A 17,463-nucleotide genomic window follows, 5' to 3' on the forward strand; every position below is an offset into this window, starting at 1 on the left:
GGGCGGGGCTTCTCCCCGGGCCTCGCGCGTTCCGGCGCGGGCCCCGCCCCCGGGGCAAAGGGTGACAGTTCCCGGTGCTGCTATGGCGGGCCTTACTCTACGCCTGCTCCTCCTGCTCTGCGGCGCCGCGGGACCCGCGCTGGGCTGGGACCGACCGAGTGAGACCCGTGGGGATAAGGGGGGCTCAGCGCGCCCTCAGCCGCCTCTTCCGCCTCTCCCGGCGCGTTGGTGGCTCCTCGCGGCCCGGCATTGCGCAGTGCTGCCGGTTTAGTGGCGGCCGGCACGGGCGAAGAAGGGCTTGTGCCGGGGTCCGCGCCAGGAAAGCGTTTGGGTTTGGGCTCCCTCTCAACCGGCTTGTGTCGTAGCAGTGACCCCGCACTGCGGTCAGCGGTGGCTGTCTGCCTGCGAGGAGTAGCCCGGAGCCGCCTCGGAAGGAAATGGGGATCTCTGCCGTGTTTCCCTCTGTGCGTCTGATGCTTCCTAGAGCTTCATCTCGTAAAGATGCAGGCTTATCGCTTCGGCCTCTGTATCGCCAGCGTTTTCCTGAGAGGAGACCCTTGTAGTCAAGAGGAGTGTGCCTGCACGGGCGCTGAGAAACAGTAGGAAGAATTTTTTCACAGGAAGGGTGATCAAACATTGGAATGGGCTGCCCAGGATGGTGGTGGAGTCATCTTCCCTGGCGGTGTTTAGGGAAAAACTGGGCATGGCACTCAGTACCATCGTCTGGTTGACATGGTAGGGTTCTTTTATCGAGGTTGGACTCGGTGATCGCAGAGGTCTTTCCCAGCCTAATGGATTCTGAGGTCCTTTGTGCTGCCTGTTTCAGGAGGGTTCTGCTGCGGGATGTTCGGGCGCTCACTCTCCACAGAGGGCAATACACAACATCCAGGCGGACAGCTGCGGTCCCTCAGCTGCAGTGCACGGGAGGCTCTGCGGGGTGTTCCCGTGTCCCTGAGGTTGTGCAGTGCTACAACAAAGGATGGGATGGCTATGATGTACAGGTAACTGTTTACAACTTGTCAAACTGTTTATGAAATCACTTTCCCCCAAGTTGGTAAGGTCTGAAGGAGCGAAGAGTAGTGAGCTAGGTTGTCAGTTCAGGTGCTTTTTGTTAGATGAACTCTTGCAGCTAAAACTTAAATACTTTTAGGTTTGGATTTTCCAGAACTACTGTAGGTATATGTTTGAAATATCTTCAGAGGAGCTAATGTAAAAGCACGGCATAGCAAACCTTTGTTGGTTTTAAATAAAATGGTGCTTGAGTTTATAAAATCAAACTCTTGCAAACCCCAGAGGATGCTTTCAAATTATTATTGCTGTGTGATTTTCCATTTTTTATTAACGTGGAAAGGGCTTCTAAATATTTGCTTCACTTCAACTCTACCTTTTAAAATCTAAATTTCAGACTTGCCTGACTTTCACTTGCACCTTAGGATGAGTGCTAGTCAGTAAATAGTCTTAACTTTCAACTGTTACCAAGGCCCCTGTCAATAGATAATGAGAAATCAAGGCTGAAAGTAAGTGCTGACTGATACAGTATTGTGAAAGAACAGTCAAACATTAATTGGCAGTTGGTACTGCTGTACTGAATTACTAATTTAGAAATAACTACTTTCTTATTTCCTCTCCAAATTACATGTCACGTGCCATTAGGGATCCCTATGGGTACCTCAAGGGAATATGAGCCTGAGGATCCACCTATGTTCAACCAGAGAATCCCTAATATAATTGTTAAGTGTTGCATTTGGATGCCTAATGATGTCTGCCATAGTTTCTTTTGATTTCTGCACAGACACAAATAGACACAATAGTGCACTGGATTGTAGGCTCACGTGTTGCGTTTTTGTAGCTGCCATCCGGTTTGCACAGGACAGGCATTTATTAAGTAGCTGTTGCACAGGGTATAGCACTTTTTTAGAAGTATTGTTATATCTCAAGAAGGGATATTTGAAAAATGTGTTCAGTGAAGAAAAACAAAATCTTCCAGAATTTTAATACTTCAGTGTTCTGAAAGATAAGATCTTATTTAAGTTTTAGGATTTAAAATACATTTAAACATCAAATACCTACTCCTTTTCAAAACAGGAGCACATGGAAATTTCTTACCTATGGCCCGTAGATGATTTGTTAGCAATTACAGCTTTATTTCAGGGCATATGTGGGGAAGCAGACGGGTGTTTTCATCTTTGGTGCAGTATGTTTTACTTTGTATTGTGTTTATTTTTCGAGTGGCAGTGCAAAGCAGACTTGGAAAATGCCTACCGTTTTGGACAAATGGAAGTGAGCTGTGAAGGCTACAATTACCCGGATGATCCCTACATACCAAGAGGCTCCTGTAGTTTGCTGTTCAGGCTAGAGCTGACTGAGGAAGGTGAAAGGAAAGCGAAGAACTCTGGAAGCTTTGGCTCTAGCTATTACCAGTCAAGGAAAGATTATTCTGATTCTGGTTCTGGAGCAATTGTTTTAATTGTTCTTCTCGTTCTTGCTTTTGGAGTATACAAGTTCTTCCTCAGCAACCAGCAGTCTCAGCAGAGTTCTGGGCACAGTGATGGCTTCTCTCAGCCCTTCTGGCAGAGTCAGCAGGCACCTCCTCCTCCTGGTTTTAAGTCGACCTTCACAGGTAGGGCTCTGAGTCATTTACAGTATTCAAAAGAGCAAGCAGGATTGTCCTCTTTTGTCTGTGGTAAGGATGGGTGGGATAGAGTTAAAACCACAGCATTTGCAGGCAACTGCCGATTTGACTGCAGAGCCTACGGCCAGCTTTGTATTCTGCTCTTTGTTCAAAAGAGGAAATAAGGGCTTGGTTTTCCACAGGCATTCAGGGCAGGCTGCCCTTTGAACCTTTGAAAAGCCACCTCCCCATGCTCTGCCAGCATTCTTTTCATCACCCGTGAAATAGCAGGATTGTGACAGGGAGAATAATTGTTTTAGGTAATCTTGAAAAGAGAATGAACACAGCCAGAAACAAACCCATGCCAAAGGGGCACTCTGAAACTTTACAGAATGGCCTTTCAGCCCTGATTTTATTCACAAAGCAGTTGATGAAGTTGAGTATCATGTACCAGTACTGTTTAACAGGGCTTCAGTGTAATCACAGCAGCTGAAAGATTTGGTTCCCAGAGCAGAGAACAGTGTCTGTGAAAGGTCATTAGAGGGTAGAGCATCTGAATTTCATGGGGGCCTTTCATCTGAAGCTGAAAATCACAAAAGCAATGACAAGGCTACTGCGCGGAAGAGGCAGTTTTTCTTTTCCCGGAAAACTGGTGACTTCTGTCACATAATAGTCTTCCTTAGGCAGTCATAGTGTCTCAGGGAAATAAACATTACTCACCTGACATCTGACTAACTCATTTAACCCTGTAAACATGCAAGCTGCTCGCAGCACTGGAACTGGAACTTAAATTGCATTCTCACAAGTTACATTATTCCTTTTTTTTAATAGAGAAGGGGTTTTGGCAAGAAAATACATAGCAAGAATCAGGTTTACTTAGTCAAAAGTTTATATTTTAATAATGCTTATTAATGCTTTCTCCAAATTTTGTTCAAACAGCTTGGCCAACAGAGGGTGCAGTGTAATTCTTTTGGATACCCTTGTGCAGGGCGTGTGCAGCAGAAACTTTCAGCTGTACCTGCACCAGAAAATTAAAGGGAATCTTCTGTTGGCTTTGCAAATTGGTTTGCATGTAGTTATGTCAGACTGTCTGTGCTGTGTGGGCATCAGTGGCCATGTGTGAGCATGGCACTGGCTGTACTGTGGTGGTCAGCAAGAGCCCTGGCCATGACACACCGCTCTGTCACACTGGACACAGGCAAAACAATGAAGGGTTATTTTCATTTTTTTTCTGTTCTGTTCCTTGTCAATTAATTGCCCCAATGCATTTTCTTTGCAGGAGTCTCAAATCTAGCAAGGGCATGGCCTTGAGAATGTTTTCTTGAGGGTTGCTGAAAACTGAGACACTTAAAATACACATTGGGAGCCATATAATGCTTAACTTGTGATGTTTTTAATAAGGCATGTCAAAGATTTGTCTCTGGATTTCAGGCAAAGTGAGGAAAACTGAAATGTGGAGCCAGATTAAAGTACTAAGTGTTAGGCTACTTCATGCATTTAGTGTCTGCCTTACATTGTGGGAGCAGAGGAAAAGCACATCTCTGAGTGTATATGTCCATGTGTTCCAGGAATGTATTAGTCTTTGGAAACCTGGACAGTCATGAAAAGCAATGTTGTTTACATATTGCTGTTAATATTTAATTTGCCTCATGTGAAATCCCCTTAACATGCTGTCATGGGTTAGCACTGGCCAGATGTTAATGCACCCATGAATATATGTTTTTTCCCTAACAACTACTGTGGGATGTGATCAGGAACAGAGCAGAGCAGGCTTAAATCTTGAAAACAAAAAAAACCCCAAAACTTTATTACATTACATAAGAACAGAGACAGAAAACTCTTACACACAGAGACAGAAATAAAAACTTCTCAGAACATCTCCCAGTTTCCACCCCCCACACATTACTCTCTATAGACCAAACCTTTGGGTTTTAAATCAAACAATCACCACTCAAAAAACCCCCAATCTTCAATTCAGCAAGGGAGAGAGGAGTCTCTCTCTCACCACAGACTGTTCCTCAGAAAACACGGGTCCACCCCTTATGTTTCCATGTCACCCGTGGCACCGCCTGGAGAAGTCTGCTAGGGTGACACTCTCTTTTTTCCTATGTCCAGCGCTCTCACCGCTGTCCATAGGCTGAAGCTGCATACAGGGCTCTTTTAAGGATACTTGCATGCCGAGCTCTCCCCTTTTTTTCCCAGGGGCCGAGGTTTCCAAGAGCAGGTCTCCCCTGAGGGCAGAGGGTGCCACCACACCCTCCCCCTCTCTTCTCTGTTCGCTCCACTCTTAAAGTGCCAGTCACCGTAGCAAAAGCAGGGGCAGCTGTATCCACCCAAAATGCAGTTTATGTTCAAAAGAGACTTAAGTTCAGTCCATAGCTAACATTATGCAAGAAAAGTCCAGCTCAAAAGCCACTCCTCTTCAATCTCTGCCCATCTGGGTTTTTTTTCATCTCCTTTTATCATCTCGGTCCCAGGCCGCTTCCCTCTCTCCTCTGAAACCACCAGTCATGAAAATCAATGTCTAAGAAAAGTTTCTTTCTGCCAAGCAAGGGTTAACAGTTTCTAGCTCTTGGCAGGGCTGCAGGCTCAGGCACTCCCAGGCTGGGCAACTCCCACGTGGCTGGGCATCTTCTCCTGGAGGGGGGGGGGGGGGGGGGTGAGCACACACTGAAGGCACTTCCACAGTTTTCCACCCCTCCATCCTGGATGGGGCAGCTCAGTTCCAGTCCTGTCCACTCTCTTCTCCCCCTGGGGCCCCAGCTTACTTTAGTTCCACCACGTGGTTGTCCTGAGCCCGGCCACATGGCTTCCCCCTCCCCCACTCAGCCCAGAGCTGAGCAGGGGAGAGGAGATGTTTCCCTGCTGAAACCAGAACCTAAAAGAGTCCAAACCCCCCTGGAGTCCTGCTTTTAACTCTTTGTGTCCTCAGAGGCGTGTCCAAACCGCCGAGTGACCAATCCAGGTGCCAGCAGAAAAGATGATCACTGATTGGCCTGCCCACATCCCCCTAGAAAAATTGACCTCCCCCCGCAACTACAACACATGCAGAATGTGTCCTGTGAAACTTGTTTAGCTTGATTATCGTAATTAAATTCTGCTTTCTCTCAGTTAGTTGTTTGATATGATTCTTAATGTTTACTCTTTATATTTCAACAAAAAATTACTCAGTTTTCTGAGTCAGTGCTCAGTCATGGTGCTTTTGAACAAATGAGTTGGTTGATCTCTGATTAACATTGTTTTCTCAGAAAATAAAGTAATTTTTTTGTTGCTGTTCCAAATCAGCATAATTTAATGGTATATCATCCCAATGAGAGTTTATATTTCTCCCCACACATTCAAAATGAAATTCAACATCAAATCCAGTCTAGACTGAAACTGATTATTTCATTATTGTTTTATCTTCTGTGACTTCAAACAACCCATATCAGTTTGAAGACAAACCAGGCCCTCTAATTTTTACCTGTCATCTCTGGCCCACTTGTTCAGGTGGGCATGTTTCAGGGAGACCCTAATGTTATCTTCAGTCCTTTTTACACTTCCTTATGTGTTAAGCCCATGGTTGAGCTTATCTTGCATCCGTGATTTTTGCTAGACCAAAAAATTATTCTACTTTGGGTTTCTGTTTTCTCTTTTTCTTTCTAAATGGAAGACATTCATTCTAACTCAGAACCTCATGTTATGCAGGTCACATGTCAAAAAATTTGTGACTCTCCTTCCCCCACAACCTACTTGATATGCTTGCAGTTTCATCAAGGTATTTGTCAAGCTTGGTGACTCATGCATAATGAAAACTTTGCAATGTGATTGCAGTTAGCTTGGCTTTTGATAACAGTGCCAGACTAGGATTACCAGGAACAATACCAGTAATGTTAGTGTTATGCTGAGCCACTGTGACTCAAACTGTGCAGCTGTGCTCAGTGAGATTAGGAGCTCTGTCTTTGTGGTTTGCTCACTATGCAGTGTTACCTACTTGATTTGTGTTCCTGCATCTGCTTCTGGCCTGCTCGGTGACCTTCAGCAGATTATTCTTTCTTCATTTCCTTTTCTATTTTTAATCTAACTTGTCTGTTTATAGATCAGTGGGCAGGGACTTTCCATGTTTTGCAAACGTCAGGGTTGTGAGTTGAAGAGGAAGCAGATTTTTAACATAAAACTCTTTATGGTAGTATTGGCGATTGATGAGAGACGGGAAGACTGATTCGGTGATCAGAATTCGATTTTACTCAGGTTTCCCAAAAGCTTATATACTATTTCAAACAGGTTAATGATTTCTACTACAATAATCAGGTTAAAAATCACACAGAAAACTCATGCATTTTACAACAATTCTTTGCTTGCAGAGGTTGATTGAATCTTCTCTCTTCCTGTAAGCAGGTGTAATCCCATCTCCTCTAATTTTCACAGTTCTGTTTGTTCCTGCCATGGCATCTTGGTTATCAAACTAGCTATGCTAATCAAGTCTGTTTGACTCTCTGTCTTGTGTATTCCCATAATTTTGTTGCAACAGCTGGCCTGAGGATTAGTCTGTTACTTACACTTCCTATTTTCATTTTGTTTAAGATGACAACAGCTTTGGAACTCATTCCCATCATGGAACCAGTTCAGGACCAGGATTTTGGACTGGATTAGGAGCAGGAGGCTTGCTAGGCTACTTGGCAGGCAGTCACAGGTAAAATATGCATACTATCAAATTTTAAGCATTTAAGCTTTCAGGAGTATGCCATATACTATACTGACATTGTTTCTAAGATTTCAGGCCTGTGTCATTCAAGTGATAAAATCCTTCCACTAGAAGAATTTTGAGCAGCTGTTTGTAGCTCCAGTACTAGAGACATTTCAAACATGTTTCTGAGGCAGAATCGGAAAGACTGAGGTACTTCATTCTGCTTTCTCTGACCTGGCATGATGGCCTGCAGTTTTAAATTGAGCATTTAAACAATTTATCTGCAGAATGCCTTAAAACACACATAGTCATATTAAGCATAAAATCATCTGTCTATGGATCTCTTGTATCAGTGTCAACTTTCCTAAAATAAGTCTGGATGGCCATATTTGGTATAGACTTTTAGACACTGAGAATGTATCATTTTTAGATTAACAGTTTAAAGAGAGAAGTTGCTGCCATTTTAGGCTTCACTGGAGAAAATACGAGATTCCTGCAGGGAATTTTCAGAGCCTAAGCAGTTTTCTGTATTTATCAAATAACTTGCCTATGTATTAAGTCTATTCTTGTAGTAATGTAACAGATTAGGAAGTAAGATATATGGACGGGAGTGTGCTAAGCATCTGCGTTGTAAAGTTGTGGGCTATTTTTAATAACAGAAGCCTTATATTAATTCTGCTAAGAATTTTTCTAAGGTGTAATGTGTTAAAGTTTTTATTGACCTGGTATTTCTTAAGGCTTAAATACATGAATCTTGTGTTGAGACATTATATTTATGTAGTATCTACATACAGGTTAGTTCCCTGATTTCTATACACACCCCCATTTCAGTAGCCATAAATTATTGTTCAAGATTAGAGATCTGAGTAAGTCTAAATACATAAACAAGCTTCCTTACTTGGGCTTCTTTTTGTTTAAAATGTTTTTTGGTCCACTATTGTATAATTGGTTTCTTAGGCTTTTGAAATTTTGTGCCTCAAAATGCTGGTGCCAGGAAGTGTGAGAGAGCTGTTTGTAAATTTCAATAGCAGGAAATTTCATATCCATGGAAGCAAGTAATTTTAAGTGCATGAGGCAAAGACCATGATATGTTAGTGTTACTGATATGACCTTTTCAAGATAGTTAACAGAAGGATGTTTTCTCTTGCCAAATATGGCTGGGATGTAGGTGATGCCAACATGCATTTAAACTTCAGATGTCAAAATTCCTTTTTTGTCTGACAGACTCTAAGGTCAAAATTTCAGAGAGAAAAATTTCCTCATTTGCAATAATTAGAATTCCTTATTCTGAAGAATAAAGCTTAATCTCCTTTTGAAAGTCTACAGATTATAATATCACAGCACTGAATGTCCTTGCCCTCAATGTGTTAAATACATTAAATAGGAATATTTCCAGCTTTGAAATAACTGTTTACAGTTTTCCCTTGAAGGTGCAGTTCTCTTGTTTGGAATGGTATCTTCTTAATTTTTCCAAAGGCCACTAATGAAGCATTCCTTCTACTCTGTTTCATGCCAGAGCGCAGCCACGTTCCCCGTATCACAGTATGTGGACAGATCCCACAGCTGTACCTCCTATGCATGGGCACTCAAGGAATTCCACAGAAGGCAGCAGTTCAGGAACAAGAACTGCTTCTGGTAAGGCAAAACACCTTTTAATTTCCTGAAGCTCAAGAGACTTTGACCTATCAAAAACATGCAGATGTTAGTTGCGGTTCAACGAGCATCCTTGTTTTATTTTATCAGTTAGTGAAGATGGCATGTCCCTTTAATGTCCCTTCTTTCCATTCCCTGTGGAAGTAGGGCAGCACTGTGGGGCATGAAACTCCCCACAAGCCTGTGGTGGGCATGCCACCATCAGCATTGGGCTTGTCTTCACTGGCAAGGTGCATTAGTTTAAGGCTTTCTCTTCTGATGTGAATTACCCATGCCTTTGTCTAGCAAACATGCCAGACATGTTCTCTGTAGAATGCAGGTTGTCTAATCTGCAAGAGCAGAATAGTTTCCAGGCCAGTCAGCCCACAGTTGCTTGCTGTTCTGCTTCATGTGAATATGTTTACCTCATCTCCCTTGCCACCTCTAGCCTTTTAGAACTAGAGAGTTCAATGGAAAGGCCATGGAGCTGACTTTTTTTTTTTTTTGCAGGCTTTGGGGGCACAAAGCGAAGATGAAATCCTTGACATTATTACATCAGATTGATTGAACTAAGTCTTGTTGTGTACTTGTACTTCTTTTAGTAGTAGTATACTTCAGAAGTGGATATGAGGTATGAAAGACTAGGCAAAGAATTCCTCCCTTTCTCTGTGGACTCTCACTGCTATTTGGGGTATCACAGGTGCTGGAATATCCACTATTTCAAATGAGCAGCACCTCCTACAGAAAAAGCTCATCCAAGTAAAGAAGAATGGTGTTACAGTGACCATGTATCTGTCTGTACTTGAGGTATAGATTTTCAAAGCATATATCTTACTACTCATGTTCTGGGCCTAATTTCATTTGATCCAGAATTTCTGATAATTTTTTTTCCTCTTTCCTGGTAGTCCAGCATCTACCTGATACGTAAGGGGTGCTGTTCTTTGAAGTTACTTTTGTTTGCCTTTGCAGAATTCATGTGAACTTTATTGTAAGTGCAGTCAGCTACTCAGATAAGTGTTGGAGTTCTTCCTCAGTGGATGAGAGCAAAACTGTGTATAGACTAACATTAGTATGTTCATATCTGTGCTATGTGATTGTTGGAGCAAAAATGTGAAGATTCATGTTATAGAGTTTATCCAAGGTGACTGTGCAAACCTAGGGGACTTGGTCTTTAAATTATTGGGGGTAAATAAATAAGTAACTTGGAAATTTGGACCTTTTTCTGGAAGACTGAGGTAATTTAAATTCAAGTGATTACAGACATTTTTCCCTCATTGAGGCCACAGATTTTCCTTTTAATGGTGAATGTTGGCAATGCTGTGAAAACTTGTGATGTGAATGGTCTGTCCTGCTAGATCACCTGTCCGGGGCACAGTAAACCAAAGGTGCTCATTGCAAAAGGGAAGGGAATGTTCTTAATGCAAAGATGATAGAATCTCTGAGGTACAGCAGGCCTTGGTACTAAGCAAAGAAATGAAATTGAATATCTAACAGGATGTAAACTTCCCCAAATGTGCTTTTGAAAAACAAAGTGCTGTCAAAGAGAGGGAAGCAAAGAGACCTTGCTTTGTTCTGTGATGATATTTTGGGGCCTCTGTGAAGTGTCATACAGTTCTTGGGTGACTTATTCTCTCCTGGAAGAGGCATGGCTGGATAAAAAGCAGAGAAATTTCTAAGGATTGTGGGGAGAGGGAAAGAGTAAAAAATGGGCTGTTTGATCACCAGCTCTTCTCCAGTCCATCCTAAGAGTGTAGAAGTATTTGTGTGGGCACAGCTTGTGTATGCTGGCAGCAGCCAGAGAAGCATTCTTTTAGTCTCATGAAAATACTGTGTCTGGGAATTGATATCAGCTATTACAGCTAAAGCAAAGCACTGTTCAGCTGATACAGACTGCATCTCTACAAGGAGATTAAGTAGGTCTGGTTAGTCTAAGAAAGTGACTTCAGCATAACTCAGGGAAAAGCAACCATGTCCATTCATGAGTACAGAAGGAATTACCTCATATGGTAACACCCAAATTCAGTGTATGGCTTAAGCAATGAAAAGAAAAGAAAAGAAAAGAAAAGAAAAGAAAAGAAAAGAAAAGAAAAGAAAAGAAAAGAAAAGAAAAGAAAAGAAAAGAAAAGAAAAGAAAAGAAAAGAAAAGAAAAGAAAAGAAAAGAAAAGAAAAGAAAAGAAAAAGAAAAAGAAAAGAAAATGTGAAAAATGTGAAATGATTAATTCATGTTCTTATGGTAAATTGGAAAACTATAAAACTGTATAAATTTATATTAGGTAAAAGTCTATGTTTTAGGAGACTTTGCAGCACATAGTGAAACTAACAACCTTGAAAAAGCAGACGCCTCCATTCAGAAAGGAACAAAGAACTTTTCTGGGAAAGCCTGCAGCCTTCTCAAGTACTGGGAGGAGACCTATCGAGATAAGGTGGCACCAGCAACTCACACCTTAGTTGCCACCTTCACAGACTATCAAGCAACATCATCTATATCTCGATCATTCATTAACTATAAGGATCTATAGAAATTGGACATTAACATATGAACTGAGAAAAGAACTCTTTTCTGCCTAGTCGGGGAAACTCTTGAATTTGTATAGCTAGTCGGGAAACAATGGGAAATATGGGGAAATATTGCCGAGGGCAGAATAAAGTGTATAAAAACCAAGCTCCGAACCGGGCAAATCTGTGAACCGTTGGGGGAGATAGCAGACTGCCAGGCTCTGTATCTCACGGTTCACCCTTGGCATTTTCTCAGGAAAACTCTGTCAAGTTTCTCCGCTGTTGGTGGGTTTATCGAAATTCTGTGATTCGATCTTTATTAATAAAGCAAATTATTATTTTAATTAGAGTATCGTATTGGCATTTATAACAGTTTTGGCGCCCTTAGCGGGGCCAGTTTTGGAAAATCTGTAGACCCCCGTATCTGACTGGGAGGCGTCCTGCTGTAAAAAGCGGCTCAGCAAATAAAAATAAGTCCAGCAGAACCTACTGGCTGAACGAACTCAAAAACCACAACAGCGGAAGGGTAAAAAGAACAAGCTAGCTTGGGTGGGCTCGAGAACTCAGCAGGGAAAAGTCCCTAGTAACCGCAGTATTGTTTCACTCGTAAAAATCTACGTGCACGAAAAATCCACACAAGAAAAATGATCGTAAGTATCGTGTGATTGAGTGAAGTAACCTAGTGAATGAGAACGTGTGTGTGTGTGTGTGAAAGAGACGTGATATTATCACGAAGCGAGAGCGGACCTCGAGATCGCGGTTCCGTTGTCCCATGAGAGACGCGGCCGGTCAACAGAGAAGCAGGTGAATTTGTGAGATTTGTGTGTCTCCCGACGGAGAAGTTGGTGGTCACCAAGAGTCTTGAAAGAAACAAGACGTCCCATAGAGTTCGGGGACTAATAAGCCTTCTTGACTGCAACCTTAGGGTCGGTTAATTTTTTCGGTGGCAGTTGTCGAGCCCGCCGTTAAACGAACCTCCCCAGAACAGTCCTCTAGTAGATTACTAAGTTAACGGCACCGAGTTCAGAAAGACTCGGGATTTAATTTTTGTGTGTGTCAACCCATCAAAAACTTCTGCGCCACGAGAAAGATGGGGTCGTATCTCAGCAAAGATACGAGATATCAGCTATGAGAAACCTCAGAGGAGGTAGTTCCCGAGATCCCGAAGAAAAGCCCCCTGAGGTGAATACTAGAATGTTAGAAAGAGTATCCCGAGGGGCGAGAAAAATCTAAAAGATGATTTACTTTTGTATGAAAGTATGGGGAGGCAAAGAGATAGAGAAATATGTGATTTAACCGATGTTTAGCACGTTTGAGTCATAGACATGTCAAGCTCTGTGTAAGTATGTAAAGAACAAGGAACAAAGGGAAGTAGACGAGTTAGAATATGCACAGTTGTGGGAGGAATCACAGTTTAGTAAATCTTAGGAAGATATTAAAAGAGAACTAGAGAAAATTAAAGATTAGCAAAGAAGAGGTTTGCAGGAATTATTAAAAGAAGCTCAAAAAGTGTATATGCAGCAAGAGAAAACACAGCAAAAGATGCAAGCACGGGTGTTTAGTAGCAGCCGTGCAAGAAATCCAGAGTAAGAGACCACCCCAAAGACCCGAATGTCTAGAAAAAAGAGGTGGCATTAGAGAGAAATCGGGACAGTCACCCCCGAGCCGAAAGAAAGTATATAAGTATAAAGAAGCTCTTCAGTGTTTTCACTGTGAGAAAACTCTGTCAAGTATCTCCGCTGTTAGTGAGTTTATTGAAATTCTGTGATTCAATCTTTATTAATAAACCAAATTATTATTTTAATTAGAATATCGTATTGGCATTTATAACGAAAAGAAGAAAAGAAAAGAAAAGAAAAGAAAAGAAAAGAAAAGAAAAGAAAAGAAAAGAAAAGAAAAGAAAAGAAAAGAAAAGAAAAGAAAAGAAAAGAAAAGAAAAGAAAAGAAAAGAAAAGAAAAGAAAAGAAAAGAAAAGAAAAGAAAAGAAATATACAAGCAACCTAAACTAGCAAATCCCAGAAATCTTTATGAAGTTGACAGCGAGAAAAAGTGCTTCATAAAAAAGTGCTTGTACTAAAAGTGTTATTTCGAAAGTATCAAATGAAATTGATAACTTGAGGGTGAAATGGTGGTTTGTTTCTCAGAGCTACCTGGGGGTTGGGGGAAAATAACTGCATTAATAGCCTGCACTATGAACCTAAAAAGGGAAATGGCAAAGACCTTACTGATGGCCTTCCAGAAAGGTCTACTTTTTATGATAAGAAGTCCATAGTAAATCTCTTATATTTATGACAAAGTGTAGCAAAAGAATATATTTTAAATATGGAGTTCTTACTTATTTCTAAGTGTATTCAGGTTAAGCTTGTCACAGTCAATATTTGCTTTGCCAACCAATTGCATAACAATGAAACTGGATTTTTTCTAACTGGGTAGTTTGAAGCTGAAGTTTGCTCTTAAATTACAGTATGCTATGAAATGTTTTAGACAATGTTTTCATTTGCATTTATGTATTTATAGTTGCTGCATGAAATGTGATTTGATAAATAAATCTGATACATAAATCTACCATAGCTTCTGGATCTGTTTGGATATGTTTTCCCTTCTCTCTGATAAAAGAAAGAAATAAGTGAATAAGGAGTATTTTTGTCTTAAAACCACTGTCTTGAGACCTGCAGGGATGACATTGTTTATTTTCTCAGAGTTCTCTTTCTCATCATCTACTTCCTGGGTAAATAATATCATCCTTTACCCTCAGATGCAGAGTGGGTAACCTGTATGTTGTTTCAATAAAATAAAACAATATTTGGAATAGAGTTATTGTGTTGATTAAATTTTCAGTAACAAAATTATGAACCCTATAAGGAATTGAAGGCTTTCTTGTAAATCAAGGTTTGGGATCTGAGTCTGCAGAAAAGCTCTGTTGTGTCAGCAAGTTCCTGGTTTTACAAGGTGGTGAGCTGAACCCTTCAAAAAAGTTCATGATCACTGCTGCTGTTCCTGGTTGTGGACAGAGCAGAATTCTACATACAGGGATAGCCTAAGCTGATGCATTGGCTTCTTAGACAGAGGATGTGTCACTGCCAAACAGAGATGTGGTCTACACAGAGTTCGTCTTGGCAGTTGTAAACTGGGGTTAAACAGAGGCCTGCAAATTCTGCTATCAGTGTTTCCTTCATCAAATGTTGCTGATGCTCCTGAGTGAAAAGAACTTGTGGAAAACAGCTTAGAGCTCATACTTGTGAGAGACCTTGAGCTTCCTTCCTGAACATCAGATCTGGAAGGTCCTAGTCCCCCTTCTGCTCCTGGGCAGGGTTTTGGCGGCATCTTCACAGCAGCTTCATAGTTGCAAGGCATATGTAAATGCTTAAACTGTTAAATGCTGTTGTAGATAGTTACAATTCTGTTTGGTACCTGGGACCAGAAATGCTCGTACTCTGACAAGGCTTACATCCTCACACAAAGCTAAAACTCATTACAGAAATGAAACTCCTGGTTTTACAGCTGACTTCCCATGAAGCATGTGATGAAAGAAAAAAAACTATGGACAGAGATAAGCTTTCTCTATGCTGCTCTGTCTTGTGACTCAGCTGCCAGGTCAGATCTTGGCTAGCTCTGCAGACTTTCATGCTGTGCACCTTGTTCTTTTCCCTGGGTGCCATGTGTGTGTTTGACTTAGCACCAAGGCAAGATGGTAGGTGATTTGTTTTAAAAATAAAATTCTTCCATGGTCATCACTTTACATCACTAAGTTTCAAAAAGGGAATTAAGCCAGATGGTACAATTTCTAGCACTAGTTGTTGCACAGAGAAATTACTGAAGTAAAGTAGCAAGCAATTCCTACCTGCTTGCAGAGCTGTCTAAAAGCTGAAAATGCAGCACTTGCGCATAGATTGTTGTCCACTTAGCAGCAATTAAAAGTGCTGTATTTTTTCTTCCTTACTAAGCAAATTTTTATTCTTAATATTGTCAGAATTCCTAACAACCAGTGATTGTGATACAGAAATAGCTCAGCTGCCTGTTAACTAAGGTATATGAGCAACCCCACAAAAATATTAAAATCTCACAGCAATGCAGTCTGTACCAGCAGACTATGCTGTTGTGTCCTGTTGTGTCTATTGAAACATGTCAGGTCCCTCCTTCTCCTTCCATACCTATTGGGGCAGCTCAGAGTTGAGTGCTGTGTGGGAGAGGCTCCTTATCACTCAGCATATTTTGCTGGAGCCTTTCTCTGCAGCCAGTTCTTTTGCTTTCCTAATATTGTGTATAGCTGCAGTATTCACATTCTGACACCTCTTTTTCTATTGCAGCTGTGATTTGCCAATGCTAATGAAAATAATCAGCAGACTCCCTTTATGTGGCCTATATATCTTATCTCCTGCTGTCTTCTGTCTTGTAGTTCCCTCTGTCCCGGCGGGGGGGTCAATGTTTCTTTAGCAAGGAAAGGACAAGCAGCTGTAAAAAGTGCATTGAGCTGGGAATGGATGGAGTAGATAGCGATGAAGTCAAGGGAGCCAACTGTCAGGCTGTGAATTGACCTTTGTGAGCAGTATGTCTGTGGAAATACATTTTTTTAGCCTTCTGTCAGAGAAGCATTTTTGTCAAAGGTGCAGTATCGCAGCTGGGGATTGGAGCAGATTAAGGACTGGTAAACTGGCAGCAAGGAGAAGACCTGAAAACATTCTCTCCATCCTAATTTAGGAATGACTAAGACTTGTAGCACCCGGAAGCTGGCCTAGGATGTGCTAGCTCAGCCACTCCACAGTCATGCCATTGCAGATCCTGTAGGTAGATGTATTTTTAAAGATACCAGGTGCTCCTGAAAATGCCAAACAGAAGAAAGATGACTTGGCCCTGCATCCATGTCTCTTTCCTTCTACAGTGTGACTTAGAATGAACAGAGAGGGCCAAACATGGAAAGAGCAGCAAGCAACTATGAAAAAGTGTTGCAATTAGGCCAAAGTGAAGCTTGCAGGTGAAGTCTGTGTCCTAGTGTGTCCTGCCTGCTCACTCTTCTCACACAACAGCAGGAAATAGTAGGCAGTTCTAATAGCTATTGTATCAGGATTGTTTTACTGGGTTTTCCTCATCCCTAAAGTTAAGTTCTACAGACAATTACCACTAATATGGATTGACACCTTTTGCTCTGATGTCCATCTGAGCCATTCCATAATTCAGACTTCAAAGTACCCACTGTGAAATTTGGAGGAGACAAATCACTGCCTGCTTAAAGACCAGAGTCTCTGAAGTACTGCACAGGGAACTTCTCATTTACTGCATTTGCCTTGACTTCCCTGGCATGGAGATTTATGCAGTCTTTGCTGTGCAACTTTATTTAGATGTCATTATGCAGAATCCTCTGAGACTTGGCCTTGAGATCACAGCTCTGACGTCATTGTTCCTGTAAGCCGCCTTCTCTGTGCCTCCTGTGTCCTTGTAATCAGCATGTGGGGATGTCTTTATTGAGGCAGCACTGGAATTACCAGCAATCCAGAATACCTTTTGCTACCACTGCCTAATGGGAGTTATTCATCTCCCAGTCAGCTCCTGTGGTAATTTTCATGTCATTTGGCATCTGTAAACATATCACATCTGCTTTTATGTTAGCGCAGGAAAACATATAACCACACGAAGGCGATCATATGCGGTTCTTTATTCAAGCGCGCGGGACACAGGGGTGATGATACACCCAAATCTGATGTCCAAGGAATACAGAGTCGATTTGTGATTTTTATAGTTTAAATTATACACATGTTAACTAACCCCCACCCCTAGATACTGATTATCCTATTCCTTAGTTACTATCTTAAATCATACCTACGCTTCTACCCTGATCCACACTTGATTTGGTTAAAACAATGCTTCTCAATTATCCCCTGAGTTGCAGTCACACTTGATTCGGTCATTACAATAGCATGGAGCTGTTTGCAGAAGCTGACGCTTGTTCCGAGCTGAGCTGCGTCAAGTTCCAGTTGTACGTTCTCTACTTTCCTCCCCCCACACATACCTCAACTTAACCCTCTGGTTAATTTATACAGAAATTATATTTTTTAACCCTCC

General features: G+C 41.6%; 1 protein-coding gene across 2 annotated transcripts; it reads left to right on the forward strand.

Moving 5' to 3' along the window:
* The first annotated feature begins 34 nt into the window (after nucleotides 1-34).
* On the forward strand, nucleotides 35-13,971 carry LOC134563473 (store-operated calcium entry-associated regulatory factor-like). 2 transcript variants are annotated; one of them, XM_063421394.1, is made up of 6 exons: nucleotides 35-735; nucleotides 827-1,001; nucleotides 2,236-2,620; nucleotides 7,175-7,283; nucleotides 8,794-8,912; nucleotides 9,420-13,971. In XM_063421394.1, the coding sequence occupies exons 1-6, from the start codon at nucleotides 656-658 to the stop codon at nucleotides 9,443-9,445; spliced, it is 894 nt and encodes a 297-aa protein (XP_063277464.1). In that variant the 5' UTR covers nucleotides 35-655; the 3' UTR covers nucleotides 9,446-13,971. The 2 variants fall into 2 exon arrangements, with proteins under 2 accessions (XP_063277464.1, XP_063277463.1); XM_063421393.1 differs by having other exon boundaries at nucleotides 37-735; nucleotides 2,230-2,620.
* Nucleotides 13,972-17,463: the final 3,492 nt, after the last annotated feature.

The sequence above is a fragment of the Prinia subflava genome, chromosome W (genome assembly GCF_021018805.1).
Source record: "Prinia subflava isolate CZ2003 ecotype Zambia chromosome W, Cam_Psub_1.2, whole genome shotgun sequence".
In the NCBI taxonomy this organism is placed as follows: domain Eukaryota; kingdom Metazoa; phylum Chordata; class Aves; order Passeriformes; family Cisticolidae; genus Prinia; species Prinia subflava.

What these genes read in the sequence shown, in the direction of transcription:
- LOC134563473 (XM_063421393.1), top strand. Translation starts at nt 656, where the DNA reads ATGGTGGTGGAGTCATCTTCCCTGGCGGTGTTTAGGGAAAAACTGGGC. An exon ending in ACCATCGTCTGGTTGACATG is followed by an intron (nt 736 to 826) that starts GTAGGGTTCTTT and finishes TGCCTGTTTCAG; the next exon opens with GAGGGTTCTGCTGCGGGATG. An exon ending in TACTTGGCAGGCAGTCACAG is followed by an intron (nt 7,284 to 8,793) that starts GTAAAATATGCA and finishes GTTTCATGCCAG; the next exon opens with AGCGCAGCCACGTTCCCCGT.